Raw genomic sequence first — 15,329 nt, 5'->3', positions numbered from 1 at the left:
CTATAGCACCTTAAGGTTTGTAAAGCCCTTTCCCCACGACAATCCTATGAGTTAAATAATGCAAGTATTATTCTCTTTATAGAGCTAGTAAATTGTGTTTGGGGTGGAGGGACAAAATCAGCCAGCACACGTGTAGAGAGGGAAAGGAAAAATGATTTTATGGCCAACTTAACTGTGGCATGAAAGTACAGACTAAGACGAAGTATACTCCACAAATACCGTGACAAGTAGCATATGGGGATGTTCAGACCCACCTCCTGAATCCCAGGTGGACCAGCTCCCAGTTCATGGTCCTTGTGCCCAAGTCCCTGAATGTAGGGCTGCAAGGTTCAAGGGAGATCACTCAAGGCCACATGTAAGATATCAAGGATGTAGTTGCTCTGTAGGAGTCAGCCAGAGCCAGAGAGTAGGGCCATTTAAAAACCTAGACTAAATATTACATTACGTTACAAGGGGTTTGGTTTGGTCTTGTGTTTTTAGGATTTACAGCTGGAAGGAAGATCATTTGTTTCAATCCCCTCATTTTGCACTGTAGCAGAAAAAATGTTAGATTTACAATCAGAAGACCTGGGTTCAAATTCTGACTACAAAACTAGCTGTGACTTTAGTCAAATCCTTTCCCCTCTATGGGCCTCAGTCCCCTAATTTATAAAATTAGAGTTTTGATTTTTGAGGTACCTATTAGCTTTAACTCTAATTCTCTTTAAAAAAAAAAGATTAGGGAATATGAGGCATTGAGAGAGGAAGGAATTTGTCTGAAGTCAAAATCTCGTGCCTTTGGGCACAGCAGAGGAATAGAGGGGAACATTTCCAGGCTCTGTAGCAGAAGGGGGAGTTTTAGGAAACAGGCAGGAAAAGGCCTCCACAACCAGTCTCTTTGGAGTCAGGGAGAATGAGGCCAGTGGAAACAACTTAAAGAAGCTCAGAAGGCAAGGAAAGATATAGGTGGCTCATAGCTTTGTCCCCACAGTCAGGAATCCTCTGGGGACAGGGCTCAAGGTTACCCCCTTCATTCTGTGCCAGGTACAGGCACCTTGCAGGTAGTGCCTGCCCAGCCTGGGTAGCAGAGGCATCGGAAGTGGGTCCATTTGTCAGGGTCTTCCCTGGGGGCTCCCAAAGCACCTGCTGGTTCCAAGTGCAAGAAGATGTCATCATTGTTGGGCTCCCGTCGGGCACAGCGTCCGTTGCCATGGCACAGCTGCTGGCTGCAGGCGTGGGCAGCCCTAGTCACATTGCTTAAGTAGGGGCCCAAGATGTCTGACAGGTAGCTCTGAAGAAGCTCGCACTGTTCCTGAGGATGGAAGATAAAAAGAAATCCTTCATCCTTCAGAGGAAAGGGAAAGAAAGGAACACCATCTCAAAGGGAACTGAATCTCCATACCTAGTCCTGGGACCAGCTTCCCCTTCCCCCCCCTTCTCCCTGATCCTTGAATCGTGGTCAGATATACTCCCTCCTGGAATGGGAAGAGACAATAGAACATTAAGTATTGGAAGGGGCCTTAGTGACCACCTAACTTAACTCTTGTGTTCTACAGCTGGAGAAAAAGCAGGGATTACAAAGGGAAATGAGCTAGCCAGTGTTGCCCAGTTAGGAGCACGAGACCTAGAGTTCCTAGGTAGTGTGGCACAGAGGAAAGAGAATGGGCTTTAGATTCAAAGGACCCGAGTTCAAATTCCAGTTCTGCCACTCACAACCTAGGCGACAGTCGGCAAGTCACCACCTCCAGGCTTTTGTTTCCTCAACTATAAATTGGAGGAACTGGCCAACGTGGCCACTAAAATTGCTTCTAGCTCTAAATCCAGGGTTCTATGAATGCTAAGTGACATGAGCAGAACCGGGAGAACACTGTACACATTGCATTGTGCGATGCTCTTCGATGACAGACTTCGCTCTTCTCAGCAATACAATGATCCAAGACAATCCCAAGGGACTCGTGGAGGAAATCACGATGCTATCCACATCCAGAGAAAGAACTAGGGAGTCTGAATGCAGATCGAACCATACTATTTTCACTTTTTTTTCCCTTTCTTACGGTTTTTCCCTTTTGTTCTGATTCTTCTCTCACAACATGACTAATGTGGAAATATGTTTAACATGATTGCACATGTATAACCTATGTCAGATTGTTTACCATCTTGGGAAGAGAAGAGAAGGGAGGGAAAAATTTTTGGAACTCAAAATCTTATAGAAATGAATGTTGAAAATTATCTTTGCATGTAATTGGAAAAAACAAAATACTGTTTACAAAATTAATACATAAATAAATCTACGGCTGTAGTTCTGGCCTCCAAGGCCAGGGCATTAAGAGTAGAAGTGGGAATTTTGAGTGGACACAGGGGCTGGAAGGAGAAGAATCACTTACCCTGGAACTGGAAAAAGAGAGATCTCCCCAGAGCACCACACCTTCTATCCCCAGGGCCACACTTACTCCAATGGTCTGAATCAGGTCATTCTGGGAAGGGAGAAATGTTGCTCAGCCACCCTTGTCTCTTGGCTCTGGCCAAACTTCCTGGTCCCCCAGCTCCCTCCTCAGACTAGGAACTCCAAAAGCTCCCTGGAGATTGGGACTACGGCTTCCCCTCAGATGAAAGGCTCACCTGGGACAGAAACTGCCCAGAGCTAAGGTGAGTAAGGCGGGTATAGGCCAGCACAGGCAGAGGACGCGGGTGCCCGAACCGTGCCACTCGGAAAGCCTCTTCCAGTCGGTGTCGTGCGTAGCTCTTTCGATAGACCTGGGGCAGGCCGGGTGGGAGGTAGATGCTGGGGAAGAGGGCAGTAGAAGCTTCCCAAAGCCAGCGCAGCTGGTCATTGTAGGCCTTGTCTGCCATCTGGCACTTCCCGGTATAATTGTGCCTGCCCCGCCAGGGGCTTCGGCAGAGAGGGAATCGATAGAAGCCCCACAGCCCCCTGGGACGAAGCACCTGTGCCAGCTGCAGGGTGCCCTCCATTAGTGCCCGAGCAGCCCGCTCAAAGGCAGCCCGAGCCTCTAGGCGCTGCTGCTTAGGAGGCAGATCTGGCCACTGCTGCTGGGCCCAGGCCCAAGATGCCTTTCGATAGATCCAGCGGGGCCCCCAGTTCCGGTTCCAGAGGGGGTGCCACTCTTCCCAGTCAAGCACAGCTAAGCCTCTGAAGCCCTCATGCATGAGGCCAGAGATCTGACTGGTGACTAGGGCGAGGTGCTTGTGCAGGTGAACAGCCTGGGGGATACCTCCATGGTGGAGGACACCCCTGGGTCCTAGGTAGGGGTAAAGGCCAAACTGGTTCTTGTAGAAGATGGTAATGTTCTGGCCCCGGAAGCGCTGGGCCTGGTTGTATACAATGCCAAAGGGCTCCAAGAGCAAGGGCTGGCCAAAGTGGGTTTGGCATCGGGCTGTTGGCACATTCCACACTGCAGTGAAGGGGCGGCCCAGATGCCACGAGGTCGCCCACCCACCCACCAGGCACAGGGTGGCCCAGCCCACCAGATAGCAGCCCCCATTCATAGTTGGGCCCAGCAGGGAGAGACCTGTAGGGGAGAGAGGAGACTAGAGTGAGGGGAAGGAGCACAGGCCTGAGGAAGGATTAGATTTGGGGCCCTGACATCTCTCATTGAGTCACACGTTGCCTGCCCCGCTCCCATCCTCACAGACCTGTCACTGGGCCTGTCAGGAAGGGCAGAGAAGGCTGAGCATCCAGGAGACTGAAGCCTGGAGCAACATTGTAAGAGGAGGTTCCCCGCAGCGCACCAACAGGTGAAATAAGCACAAAGGACAGACCCTAGCTGTATGGTCCCCAGGACGGGGCTGCTTTATTTAGTGCCGCTCACACAGAGCCATGCTGCTTAACAAGTCAACAAATCTAACCAACGCTTATTAAGCACCTGCTGTGTGCAGAGACCTCTGCCCACTGTTCAGATCTGACACGGGCCCTGACCCAGTCACTGAGCCTAGGACCTGCGAGGCAACTGGCACAATGTCTGAGGCATCGCGGGGTGCTGGACTTGGAAGAAAAGCCTGGGACCAAACACCAGCTCTGCCACTTTACAGGTCTGAGCTGCCACTCTAGGACTCCATTTCCTTCTTTAGAAAATGGGGACAATAATGCATATGTGCAGCCCCTCCCTCACAGGGGCATTGTAAGAGAGGTGTTTCATAAACCTTCAAGCACTAGACACTGCTAGTATAGCCATTATCTTCTCCTTGGTCTCTTATTCTCCAGCTCTTCTACTGGGAGTCTTTTTGGCACTTTGAGATTGTCGCCCCCCAACTCCTCCCCCCCAAAAAGAAAAATGGGATGGGGCTGGGTGATCACCCCATCTTCTGCCTTCACTGGGGGAGCAGCACTGACAGCTAGGCTGTCAACACCCCCAAGGAAGCAGACTTCAGGCACTGCAAAGATTTCAGGGATCTCCTCAGGGATCTCTTCTGGCCATTCTTTGCGATCCTTCCCTGCATGCTTTCCTTCTTTCTATCCTCAGCTGAAAGGCCATGAGGCCAACCCCATCAGATCTCCTTTGTCATCCAAAATATGGGGCGGCCCCGGATGTCCCTATATGGCGTCTCCTCCAGGCTCTGCGGTGGGGAGCCCGTGGGGGAGAGACCTGGAGGGCTGAGAAGGGGGGCAGGTAAAGGAGGAGGGGGTGGTGGTGCAGGGGACAGATAGGGCCTAGGGCGGGGGGTCCTGAAAGTCTCCCTGCAGGGGCTAGGGGCTTTAGGCTCTGGAGGGCTGGCAGGCTGGGAGAAGGCCTGGAGGATGGCAGCAGACAGAGGGCTATGGAAGGCAACGCCCTGAACTGGTTCCCCGAGCCTGTAGCCCAGATGGGCATAGAAGTGCTGCTTGTCGTGGGTGGTCAGGTGCAGCCGACGAAAGCCCCGAGCCTTCGCAAAGGCCTCGGTGGCCTCCATGAGGCGTCGGCCAAACCCCTGACCCCGAAGGGCCCGAGCCACCACCACGGTTTCCACCAACAGGCTGTGATTGTGGGCAACGACTCGGGAGAGGCGGGAATGACCCAGGACGGTGGGCAAGGCCCCAGGGGCAGGGGGTGGCCCCAGCAGGGCCAGGCACAGGGGAAAGGAGTCTGAAGACTGGCCCAGCGAGTGCAGGCGTGAGGCTCGACTCCGAGGCCACTCCTGGTTGATGAGGTCAGCACAGGCATCCAGGAGCTCTGGACGCAGGTGGGCTGGCTCCAGGGTCAGCCCATCGAGGCCAGGGCCTGAAGCCAAGGAGGACAAAGAGGCCATCATCCAGCTGCTGGTCAGGAGCCGCTGCTCTCCCTCGGGATCTACGACCAATTCTCCATTCTCCTCCTGTGGAGTATCCAAAGCTGATGTGTCACAGAATCCCAGCAGGTCATGGCTGGATGGGACCTCAAGGGTCATCTAGTGCCCTGCACAGCATCCCAGACAAATGGTCACTCAGCTTCTGCTAACTAGGAGAGCTCGCTACCTAGTGGACCAGCTCTCACTGTTAGGAAGTTTATTCCTTACTAAATTATACCTAAATCTGACTTAATGCAACTTCCCAAACCCCCAGTGATTTTAGTTCTGCCCTCTGGGGTTCCAGACCTTAAACCTTTTTTTGGTGGACAACCCTTCAGATACTTGAAGACAGAGATCATACCACCACTCCCTCCCTGATTGCCCAGTTCTCTTGTCCAGGCAAAACAATACTCCCTCTTTCCTTTGACCAATCCTTTTATGGCCTGGTCTCTGTTGGGTCCCTATTCTGGCTTTTTTTTTTTCCAGTGTGAACTCAGTTCAGGGAGGGAGGGAAAACTCCTGTGAAATAAACACCAGCCTCCTATAAACTCCCAAAAGGTCCAAAGCAAAGTTATTTTTGGATTATCTGTGGGTTTGGGATTATTTATGTTGCTCTGCCAGCTTTGTTAGAAGAGGAAATCCTTCTCCTGGAGCAGCTGACAAAAGGCTGCTGAGAGAGAGGACAGGTTCCCCAGGCCCTAAATAGAAATCCTCAAATCCCCCTCTCCACCCCCACTTCAGCTCATAGGAGAAAGGACTAAGAAGATGGCCCTGGATACAAGAATCTCAGGTCTCCAATAACCTCCACCAAGAGACCCCCTGAAGCAGGGAAACCCAGGCTCCCAGAAAGGTGGAGGGTCAATCTGAAGGGGAGAGAGGTCAGGTGGTTAGGAAGGTGAGAGCCCCTAGGGCTGACGGGGGAAGGAGAAATAGAGGCCTGGCCCCCTCCCTCATGAGGGGCACTGTATGGCTCAGGTCTGGACTGACTTCTGCTTTTCTCCAAGGGATTGCAGAGCCGCACAGATAAGGATACCCCGCTTCCTCCCCACACGGGCTAGGTCCCAACGGCTGGCCCTCACCCTTCCTCCATCATGGCTCCCAAACCATGGTCTCCCTCACTCTCAAGGTCTGGGAGATGGGAGTCTGGACAGTAGGATGCCGTGTCTCTGTCTGGGGAGGGAAAGAGAATCAAACTCCCTGGTTCCTTTCCAGTCTAGAAATCTACATCCCAGGAGGGAGATGGCTGATGTGAGAACTCCCACGCGCAAGGTCCATCCAGACTCCTCATCAAACCACTGTAGACCGATGATGACTCTGTTGCAGGATTCCCGAGCCCAAAGAACCACTGAACATCAGAGATGGAAGGGATTCTAGAAACTGGCCCAGCCAGCACTCCCATTTTACAGATGGGGAAAGGGAGACCCAGAGGATTCTAGAAATCAACCAGGCCAACACCTTCATTTTACAGAAGGAGAAACTGAGGCCCAGAGAGGTGAAGGGATTCAACACTGATCACACATGAAGAGGCAGTTCATAGCAGAGCTAGGACCCCACATTAGGCCTCCAGACTCCGAGCTCTGTGCTCTTTCCACACTACTGTCCCCTTCTCTGCTCCTCCATCATCTTTTTTAAAATATCTACCCTCTTCCAGAGATGGGGTCAAGGAAGTCAAGGGAGGAAGGTGACCCAAGGGAAGGAAAGGGATCTACCTCTTGTCCGCTGCCACCAAGGACCACTGCCAGCTGCTCTGCTCAGTCTGAACCCCTTCTTGAAGAAGGAAGCTTCAGCTGTTTCCTGCCCCCACAAGGATGGGGGTAACCCATGCACGCTTAACCCCTGCAGTGCTGTGGGTGGAGGGGCGAAGAAGCAAGTATCCCTATCCTGCTCCCACCTGATTCCCCCCCCCCTTAACTGTTCCTATCAAGACTAGGACAAGACTGGGAAGAGGGGAGGAAGGGGTGTTGGTCTTCCCTTTTTTCTATTCCTAGGGACTGGGGGAATGTTCCCAAGCCTTTCTTCCCTGTGACCTAGGGCCCAACACCTCAAATCCTTCTATGCCTCAGTTTCCCCATTTATAAAATGGGGAAGCTGGGCCCGGCCTTCCCTGAAGGAAAGAAGGCGCATTGACCCGACGGTGCCTGCAGGGAAGCTCCCAGGACCCCCTCTAACAGGGAGGGGGCGCCCCTTAGGGCCTACAGACTGACAGACAGCCGGCGGGGACGACTGGGGGACAGATAACGTGGGGACGGCGGGGAGACGGACACAGGGAGGGAGGGGGACGCCCAGCCGGACACATGGGGACGTCCGGAAGACGGACACACGGACACAGGGAGGGAGGGGGACGCCCAGCTGGACACCTGGGGACGGCCGGACGGACACAGGGAGAGAGGGGGAAGCCCAGGGACACGTGGCGACGGCCGGAGGGCGGACACAGGATACAGGGGGGGACGGCGGACAGAGGGACACACGAGCTCAGCGGGAGGGCGGAGAGGCCAGGCGGGGTGGGGGGGGAGAGAGGGGGCGGGGCGGGGCGTGATACTGACATGCTGCCTCCGGGCTCTGGCTCTTCCCCCGCAGCCGCCGCTTCCCAGGCCCGGCTCCGCGCTCCGCTCCTGCCTGCCCCACGCTCCCCGCCCAGCGGTGAGGAAGACGCACAGCAGCAGCTTCCCGGCAGCGCCCCTAGCCCGATTGGGCACAGGGGCCGCGGGGCGGGGCCAACTTCACGAGGCAGTGCCCTGATCTGGTGTGCGCGCACGTGTGTGTGCGCGTGCCCTGCATCAGTGTGTGTGCGTGTGCATGTGTGTGCGTGTGCGTGTGCGTGTGCGTGCTCTGCATCAGTGTGCGTGTGTGTGAACGTGTGCATGAGTTGGTTTGGCCCTCAGTCCGAAATGTTAGTGAACAGCTTCGGGGGGCGGGGGACCCAGCGCTAATGTCTTATAATGAAGTACCTGTGACCCCGTACCCAGTGTTTGTGCGTATCTGACCGCGTGGGTCTGCGACAGTGGTTGGGACTAAGGGTAAGTTTTAGTGACAGTGATAGCAGATGCTTACCCGGGTCTGGCTCTAGGACAACCCAAAGGGCTCAAAAATATTCATACCCTGTTTAAAAATTCCTCTTTCTGAATAAATTTATGTTTAAGATAACTATTGAGGAGCCAGCATGGTAAGGTCAAAGTCAGAAGGCTTAGGTGCAAATCCCCCTGTGTTGCTACCTGTGTGACCTTGAGAAAGTCACAGCTCCTGTGGGCCTCAGTTTCCTCATCTGTAAAATAAGAGTTGAGCCAGATGACCTCTAAGGTCTATTCCAGCTCATCTCTGTATGATCTATGACATGTGCCCATCTATGGAAATCTATTTTTAAAATTTTCAACTGAACCTGTGATCTCATTGGTGCCAGTAAGGAAATTTCCTCTGCCAGTGTGGATGAACAACTCCCAATCAGACTGAGAGAGTTCCAGCAGGCACTGAAGGAATTTTCCTAGGGTCACAACAGCCAATGTGTGTCAGAGGGGCATCTTGAAGGAGGGTTTCCTGACTCCAGGGCCAGCTCTCAATGCAACAGGTCTTCTGGCCTTTCAGTGTAAATTCATACACTCATCAGAATAATCCTGCTTGGTCCTGAAGAAGAGATTTAAAAATAAACAAAAAAACCTCCACCCCTTCTTTGCAGAAGAGGGGTGGCTGTAGGTGTGCAACATAGCATATGCTATCAGAATGGATGAGGGTGTGGCAGAGAATTGGAGTCACAAGACCTGGGTTCAAATGTCACCCTAGATTTTATTACTCATGTGAATTTGGACAAGTAACTTAATTTCTTTCTTTCTCTCACATAAAATACTCTGCAAATCTTTGAGTTACAGGAACATCAGCTGTTATCAAGATACACACATGTATTGAACAACACCCAGGCAAAGAAGGGGTCAATACTCTATAGATTAAGCTCTGAGCCCTCACTGGAATTGAAGACGGGCATATGGATTGACTGATAAGCTGTCTGACTGATTGCCCTCTCTGGATTTGGAGTCACCCAGCACACCTGGAGCTGTGGATTTGCTAACAATTAAAGAAACCCACTCGGAAAGAAAGGGGAACTCAGTTTCTAAAGGTTGATACCTTTCTTCCCTGAACATCTCTTTATCATCATCATCATCATAATTGTTATTATTATTATTATCCTCATCATTATTATTGAAAAATCATTCTCATCTTCGTTCAATGGAGTTCAGACAGAAATGGTCCTGGGACAAGTTGCTATGCTGCCATTACTCATTTATTTTTAATATTCAGCAAAGCAGGTGGGTAAAATTATTGATTTTTGTCATTGAATAAAAATATTTGGATACAAGTGCACTGCCCTCAATGGCCCCTGACAATGGTCTACTCTCCCTCCCTACCTCTTATCCCAGTGGGAAAGACCAACCCAGAGACAAAACCATCATGAAGTATGACAAACTTTCCCCTCGATGTGATTTATAATAATTGTGTTGCTTAGAATAACACTGTTCTCGTTTCTATAGTGATTTATAAAGCACTTTTCTCCAAACAACCCAATAAAGTCCTGTTATCTCCCTTTGACTGAGGAAAACATCAGGGTTCAAAGAGATGGAATGTTATTCAAAGTCACACAGCTAGTATGTAGAGTGACAGTCATTGCAGGGTGGGAGGCAGTGACAGGGCCGTTTTAGAAAGGAAGCTGTCTCTGGCCTAGGGTACAGGCCAGAGAGTAAAAGGATCAGAGAGCCCTTCCGCTGTTCTCTTGTTCTTACCCAAGGCAATGTTTCTTTAGGGGAGTTAGGGGCTGCCCCTTCCTTGCTCACAGTGCTCCCCAGCCCAGCCTGTATAACAACGACACCTATATTCTGTTTTCATCTTGGCCAAGGACTCATCTGCCAGGAAACCTTGAAGGCTCAAGTGCCCACTGTCTGGCTGTCGATGAATAGAGAAGCTGGCTGGGCTGAGGAAAAGGAAGGCTTGGGGGTGATGCTGGCGGCGGGCACATCTGCCATGCCCTGAGCACAGCGCCTCACTGCAGAGGTAGGCAATGCTGGTGACATTCAGGATGAAGGGGCCCAGGGTGGCGTCCACGTAGTCCTTAATGGCCTGGCAGGATTCCTAGGGGCACAACGCAGACAGCCTTAGTACCAGACTTACCCAGGCACCCCCAGGATCATCTTCCATGCTAGCTTTGCCTGGGCATACCCAGAGGCATCAGGAGGCTCAGGACCAGCCTCTCTGGACACCCCTAGGAACAGTCCACGTTGGCTTTGCCTAGCGCCAGAAGGCTCAGAGACAGCCTTACCACTTCAGGGTAATCTTAGGGTGTGGAAATCTCAGGAAGAGGGAGGTGGTGATGCCTGAGTCTGTGGACCCTCTGCCCCCCACCCCCGCCCTACTGGTGTCCAGGTGTTGGTTGTGCTCTGCACATAAAGGTGTGTCCTTTCCTTTCCACCAGGGTTGCAAAAACTCTTTCAGAAGAACCTGCCATTCTTGCTTGGGTTCTCTTATTCTGAGGACGGCCTGGTAATGGGCATCTCTGTAGTTTCCTTTCTCTGTTTTGACTCCTTGGTTTAAGGATCAATACTATATTTGTATCATAGAAGAAATGTAGCATGACCCTTTCTTTTCATTTCTTTTCCCTTTTTTTGGAGGCACTCAGTTAAATGACTTGCCCAGGGTCACATAGCTAGGAAGTGACCTCTTCTTTTCTTTTTGTCCAGCTTTTACAGTATTGGAATTAACTGTTTTTTAAATATTCGATAGCATTTGCTTGTAAACCTATCTAGTCCTGGGTTTTTTTTCCTGTGGGAGTTCATTTTTGGCTTGTTCAATTTCTTTTTCTGTTACTGAATTGTTTAAGTTTTTCATTTTTTGTTCTGTTAATCTTGGCATTTTATATTTTTGTAAATATTCATCCATTTCATTCAGATCATCGGTTTTATTGGCATATAATTGAATATAATAATTTTTAATAATTTATTTTTTCATCATTGGTCATGAATTCATTGTTTTCATTTTTGACACTGGTAATTTGGCTTTCTACTTTTTAAAAATCAAATTAGCTAATAGCTTATCTATTTTATTGGTTTTTTTAAGCTGCTAGTTTTATTTATCAGTTTAATGGGTCTTATGCTCTCAATTTTGTTACTCTCTTCCTTGATTATTAGGATTTCTATTTTGATATTTAATTGGGATTTTTAAAATTTGTTGGTTTTCCAGGGATTTTTTTTAGTTGCATGCCCAACTCGGTGATGCGTTCTTTCTCTCTTTTATAATGTGCATCTCTGCTAGTCCATTGTCCACATGTGACACTGAGCCCTTGGGCCTCTCCCAGGCCCCACTCACCTTGGTGTGTTCATGGTCTCCACCCATCCATATCACAATTCCATCCGTACCCTGGGCCAAACTCTCTCCAATTGTATTCTCCAGCTCCTCCTGGAGGATGGGGGAATGTAGAAAGGGGAGCAAAATGCCTTTGTAAATATATTAACATCTCTCCCCTCCCCTAATTCATGGAGGGACAAAGGGACATGCCATTCTCCTCATACCTGGAGAGGCTACTCCTAACAGCAGAGCAAGGGTTCATAATAATATTTTGAATTTCCTCTAGTTTTATGGTTTACAGAGTGCTTTCTTCCCAATAGATCTCCCCTCTAAACACTGCAAGGACTAACTGTCATGCTCATTAACAGGGGAGTAAACTATGAAGCTGTGTCCGGTCAAGTGACCAGGTCCGTCCAAGGTCACACAGCTAGCAAGTATCAGAGGCAGGCTTCAAACCCAGGGCTCCTGACTCCAAATCAAGCACCTTCCACTACACCATGCTGCTTCAGTGGGACGGGGACCTGCCCACCAATGGGTGTGTCAGGAGTGAGGAGGGCGATCTCCCACAAACTGGGAAAGGGGAGCCCAGTTCCTTGAAGTTTGGTCTGACACCGAGGCAAAGCAAGGTCCATCCCCAGAAGACTCAAGGTGGGAGTGGGTTACTCTAGGGAGGGCCCTGGGCCTAGCTTGAGGCTCAGGGTATGGGCCGAGGCTCTGGGCTGCAGCTGGTCTAACTTGTCAACAGGAAACTGAAGCTGAGGAGGAGAGGGGTCTAGAGGAAAGTGCTCACCAAGGGCAGAAAACGATCTGTCTGCTCATAAAAGATCTGTGCGTAGGGCAAGATGGGCCGGCCGGGACTGCGGGTTCTCCCTTCCACTCTAAAGACCTCTTGCAGTCTCCCATGGACAAACATCAGTGACTTTCCTGATTCGGCCAGCTCCGGGGGAAGGTAGATGCTAGGGTAGAGGGCTCGGCTCTGCTCCCACATCCATAACAACTGGTTGTTCAGTTCCTGGATCTCCTGACCGCACTCTCCTGTGTAGTTGGGCTTCTGGAAGTTGTAATTGTAACAGTCTGGGAAACCATAGTAGCCCCAGAGTCCTCTGGGCCGCAAGAACTTCCCCAGCTGTAAGGTGCCAACCATCCATTCCCTGGCTGCCTCCTCAAATTGTTTCTTAGCCACTTCCTCCACCCTGAATGGGTGCCAGTCTGGGTGCTTTTCTCTCACCAGGTCCAGAGAATGCTCCTGGTATATTTTCTTTGAGTCCCAGTTTGTGGCCCAAATAGGGCGCCATTCTTCCCAGTCGATGACCACAACTCCCTTGAAGTCAGGTTCAGGTAAAGTGTCCAGGATGTCTTTATAGGACTTGACCAGGTGGGCCCAGAAACTGGCATTCTGAGGCAGGCCCCCATTGATTGGCTGCCCAACAGGTGTATACCAAGGGTAAGTGCCCAGCTTAGTGCTATAGAAGATGGTCATATTTGGTCCCTGAAAGACCTGATCTGGGTTGGCTACCACGTGGAAGGTGTCCAGGCTGATGTTCACTTGAAATTTCTGTTGGCACAAATGGGTGTTGGCATTCCAGATGGCAACAAAGGGGACGTTGGGCAGCACGGGGCCACCTAAGCCTTGGCTCAGGTCTGGAAGGATCAGCCAAAGGGCACAGATGAAAATCATGAAGTCCCCTGGAGTCATGGTGCATGGTAGAAGTAGTAGATCACATTCTGTTGTGGCAGGACAGTGCTGATCAGCTGGTTTCAACTTCTGCCTTGAGACTCTGCCCACAAGCTTACACACACACACACACACACACACACACACACACACACACACACACACACACACACAGAGTCACACACATACAACCAGACTCTCAGGTTAAACATTCACTAGTTCAGAGCCTAGATGCCCTGGGGTCAGACACCTAGGCAAGGTCAGGAGGTTATTCAGGGAGCCCCCAGATTGAAGTCACTAGAACACAGCTTGCCAGGAGAACTCTGGGATTAGGCAGTAATAGAATAGGCAACCCACTAATACCATATCTGCCTGACCAAGCCACCAGGGAGATGTTCCTAAGCCTAGAAAAGGAGGAGGGCCCAACAAAATATTACAGAGTCAGGCTATTTAGGGTTAGAGAAGTAGGGGATCTGCCCTGATCTTCGTCCTGACCTTGCTTTGCCTGGTAAAAGAGCATAGGGACAGAGAGATGGGGAAGAAGGAGAATGGGAGGATAGGGTGTAGAGTCAAGGAGACACAGCGTCAGGATATCAGGGACTGGAGAACAGGGGGATAGGAGAATGGGGTTAAAGGACAAGAAGATAAGGAGATGTGTAAAGGAATGAGGGGACAGGAGAATGAAAAACAGGGGATTGAGTCAGGGGAAAGGAGGGTTGGCGCATCTTCCAGATGAGAAGATAGGAGTTTGGAGGGCCATAGAATGGAGGAACCAGGGAACAAAAGAGGGAGTTCAAGAGAATTGGAGAGAAGTCTGGGAGATGGTCAATAAGCATTTACTAGGTGGTGCCAGGTATGGAGTCAGAAAGACTTGAATTCAAATCCAGCTTCAGACACTTAATAGCTGTGTGACCCTGGGCAAGTCACATAACCCTGTTTGCCTCAGTTTCCTTATCTGTAAAATGAGCGAGAGAAAGAAATGGCAAATCACTCTGGTATCTTTGCCAAGAGAACCCCAAATGTGGTCATAAAGAGTCAGACAAGACTGAACAGCAATTTTTTTAAAACCCTACTGTGTGCCAGGCATAATGCTAAGTGCTTAAGACAAAAGCTAGGTCATTGACCTTGAGTTCATATTCTAATGTGGGAGACAAAAACATACCAACAACCAGGAATGTACAGGATATATACAGAATAGTGGGTGGAAGGTAATCAATGATGGAAGGCATTGGCAAGTGGGGTGGGAAGTGGGGAGGAGACCAGGGATTTGAGCTGAATTTGAAGGAAGCCAGGAGACAAGGGTGAGAAGGGATGGCATTCCAGGCATGGGGGATAGCCAGTACAAAGGTGTGGAGGTGGGAGATGTGAGGAATAGAAATCAGCTGGATTGCAGGATTCATGGAAGGGAATAAACTAGAAGACTGGAATGGTAGAGAGGGTACCAGGTTATGAAGAGCCCAGCAAAGGGCTGAGTGTTTGATCCTGGAAGTCAGGAGTTATTAGAAATTACTGAGTAGGAGTGGGGTTTGACCTGTGCTTTAGGAAAAAGAATGGGGATCAGAGAATAAGAAAGTAACAGTCAGGCAGACCAGAGGAGAAGGAAAGGGGACAAAGATAAGGAAGAATATAAGAGGATGCTGGGACAGAGGAGTGAGGTGGCAGGCTAAAATGATGGGACTGGGAGAATAGGGAAGTAGGGGAGAGACTTTTGGGGTGGGGAAACAGGAGAATAAGGCTGGGAAGAGGAGGTAGGACAGGACAATGAAGTCGGGGGATGTGGAGACCTGAAAATTTACCGCCCCTGTCCGAGTCCCCGTATCGCCATCTGGGGGGGGGAGGGGCGCAGCAACCTCGGAATGGAAGAAAGAGAAGCTGCTGATCCCTGCCCTTCTAGAAAGAGGGTTTTGCAGGGGAGCTGCTCCTTTCCTGGGGCCTGGCCCTGAAGTTTTCCACCTCTCACTCCCACACCTGTGGCCCCACCTACCCAAATGGCCAGCACTCCAGCCTGCCCCGAGGCCGAACTGGAAGCCCAGAGCGCAGTGGTGACGCTGCCCAGGGAGCGGAGGACCTCAGGCTGACTGGCCCCTCCCCCTGG

General features: G+C 50.7%; 3 protein-coding genes across 7 annotated transcripts; all 3 read right to left on the bottom strand.

Moving 5' to 3' along the window:
• Positions 1–135: 135 nt before the first annotated feature.
• On the bottom strand, positions 136–7,862 carry HYAL3 (hyaluronidase 3). Of its 3 annotated transcripts, XM_020999191.2 has the most exons (5): positions 7,782–7,862; positions 2,599–3,506; positions 2,364–2,453; positions 1,382–1,454; positions 1,134–1,291 (listed from the first exon to the last, which is right to left on the bottom strand). In XM_020999191.2, the coding sequence occupies exons 2-5, from the start codon at positions 3,481–3,483 to the stop codon at positions 1,224–1,226; spliced, it is 1,116 nt and encodes a 371-aa protein (XP_020854850.1). In that variant the 5' UTR covers positions 3,484–3,506; positions 7,782–7,862; the 3' UTR covers positions 1,134–1,223. The 3 variants fall into 3 exon arrangements, with proteins under 3 accessions (XP_020854848.1, XP_020854849.1, XP_020854850.1); XM_020999189.2 differs by lacking the exon at positions 1,382–1,454 and having other exon boundaries at positions 136–1,291; XM_020999190.2 differs by lacking the exons at positions 1,382–1,454; positions 7,782–7,862 and adding an exon at positions 6,948–7,752 and having other exon boundaries at positions 136–1,291.
• On the bottom strand, positions 3,763–7,871 carry NAA80 (N-alpha-acetyltransferase 80, NatH catalytic subunit). Of its 2 annotated transcripts, none has more exons than XM_020999192.2 (2): positions 7,782–7,871; positions 3,763–5,366 (listed from the first exon to the last, which is right to left on the bottom strand). In XM_020999192.2, the coding sequence occupies exon 2, from the start codon at positions 5,356–5,358 to the stop codon at positions 4,483–4,485; it is 876 nt and encodes a 291-aa protein (XP_020854851.1). In that variant the 5' UTR covers positions 5,359–5,366; positions 7,782–7,871; the 3' UTR covers positions 3,763–4,482. The 2 variants fall into 2 exon arrangements, with proteins under 2 accessions (XP_020854851.1, XP_020854852.1); XM_020999193.2 differs by having other exon boundaries at positions 3,763–5,286; positions 7,782–7,863.
• Positions 7,872–8,995: 1,124 nt separating this feature from the next.
• Positions 8,996–15,317, bottom strand: LOC110217129 (hyaluronidase-1-like). 2 transcript variants are annotated; one of them, XM_020999304.2, is made up of 4 exons: positions 15,219–15,317; positions 12,350–13,284; positions 11,581–11,670; positions 8,996–10,350 (listed from the first exon to the last, which is right to left on the bottom strand). In XM_020999304.2, the coding sequence occupies exons 2-4, from the start codon at positions 13,253–13,255 to the stop codon at positions 10,030–10,032; spliced, it is 1,317 nt and encodes a 438-aa protein (XP_020854963.1). In that variant the 5' UTR covers positions 13,256–13,284; positions 15,219–15,317; the 3' UTR covers positions 8,996–10,029. The 2 variants fall into 2 exon arrangements, with proteins under 2 accessions (XP_020854963.1, XP_020854964.1); XM_020999305.2 differs by having other exon boundaries at positions 12,350–13,348; positions 15,219–15,312.
• Positions 15,318–15,329: the final 12 nt, after the last annotated feature.

This window comes from Phascolarctos cinereus, unplaced genomic scaffold (assembly GCF_003287225.1).
Source record: "Phascolarctos cinereus isolate Bilbo 61053 unplaced genomic scaffold, phaCin_HiC Scaffold_4;HRSCAF=312, whole genome shotgun sequence".
Classification (NCBI taxonomy): Eukaryota; Metazoa; Chordata; class Mammalia; order Diprotodontia; family Phascolarctidae; genus Phascolarctos; species Phascolarctos cinereus.
The sequence above is the reverse complement of the archived record's forward strand: the minus strand, read 5'-3'. Positions and strand labels throughout refer to the sequence as shown.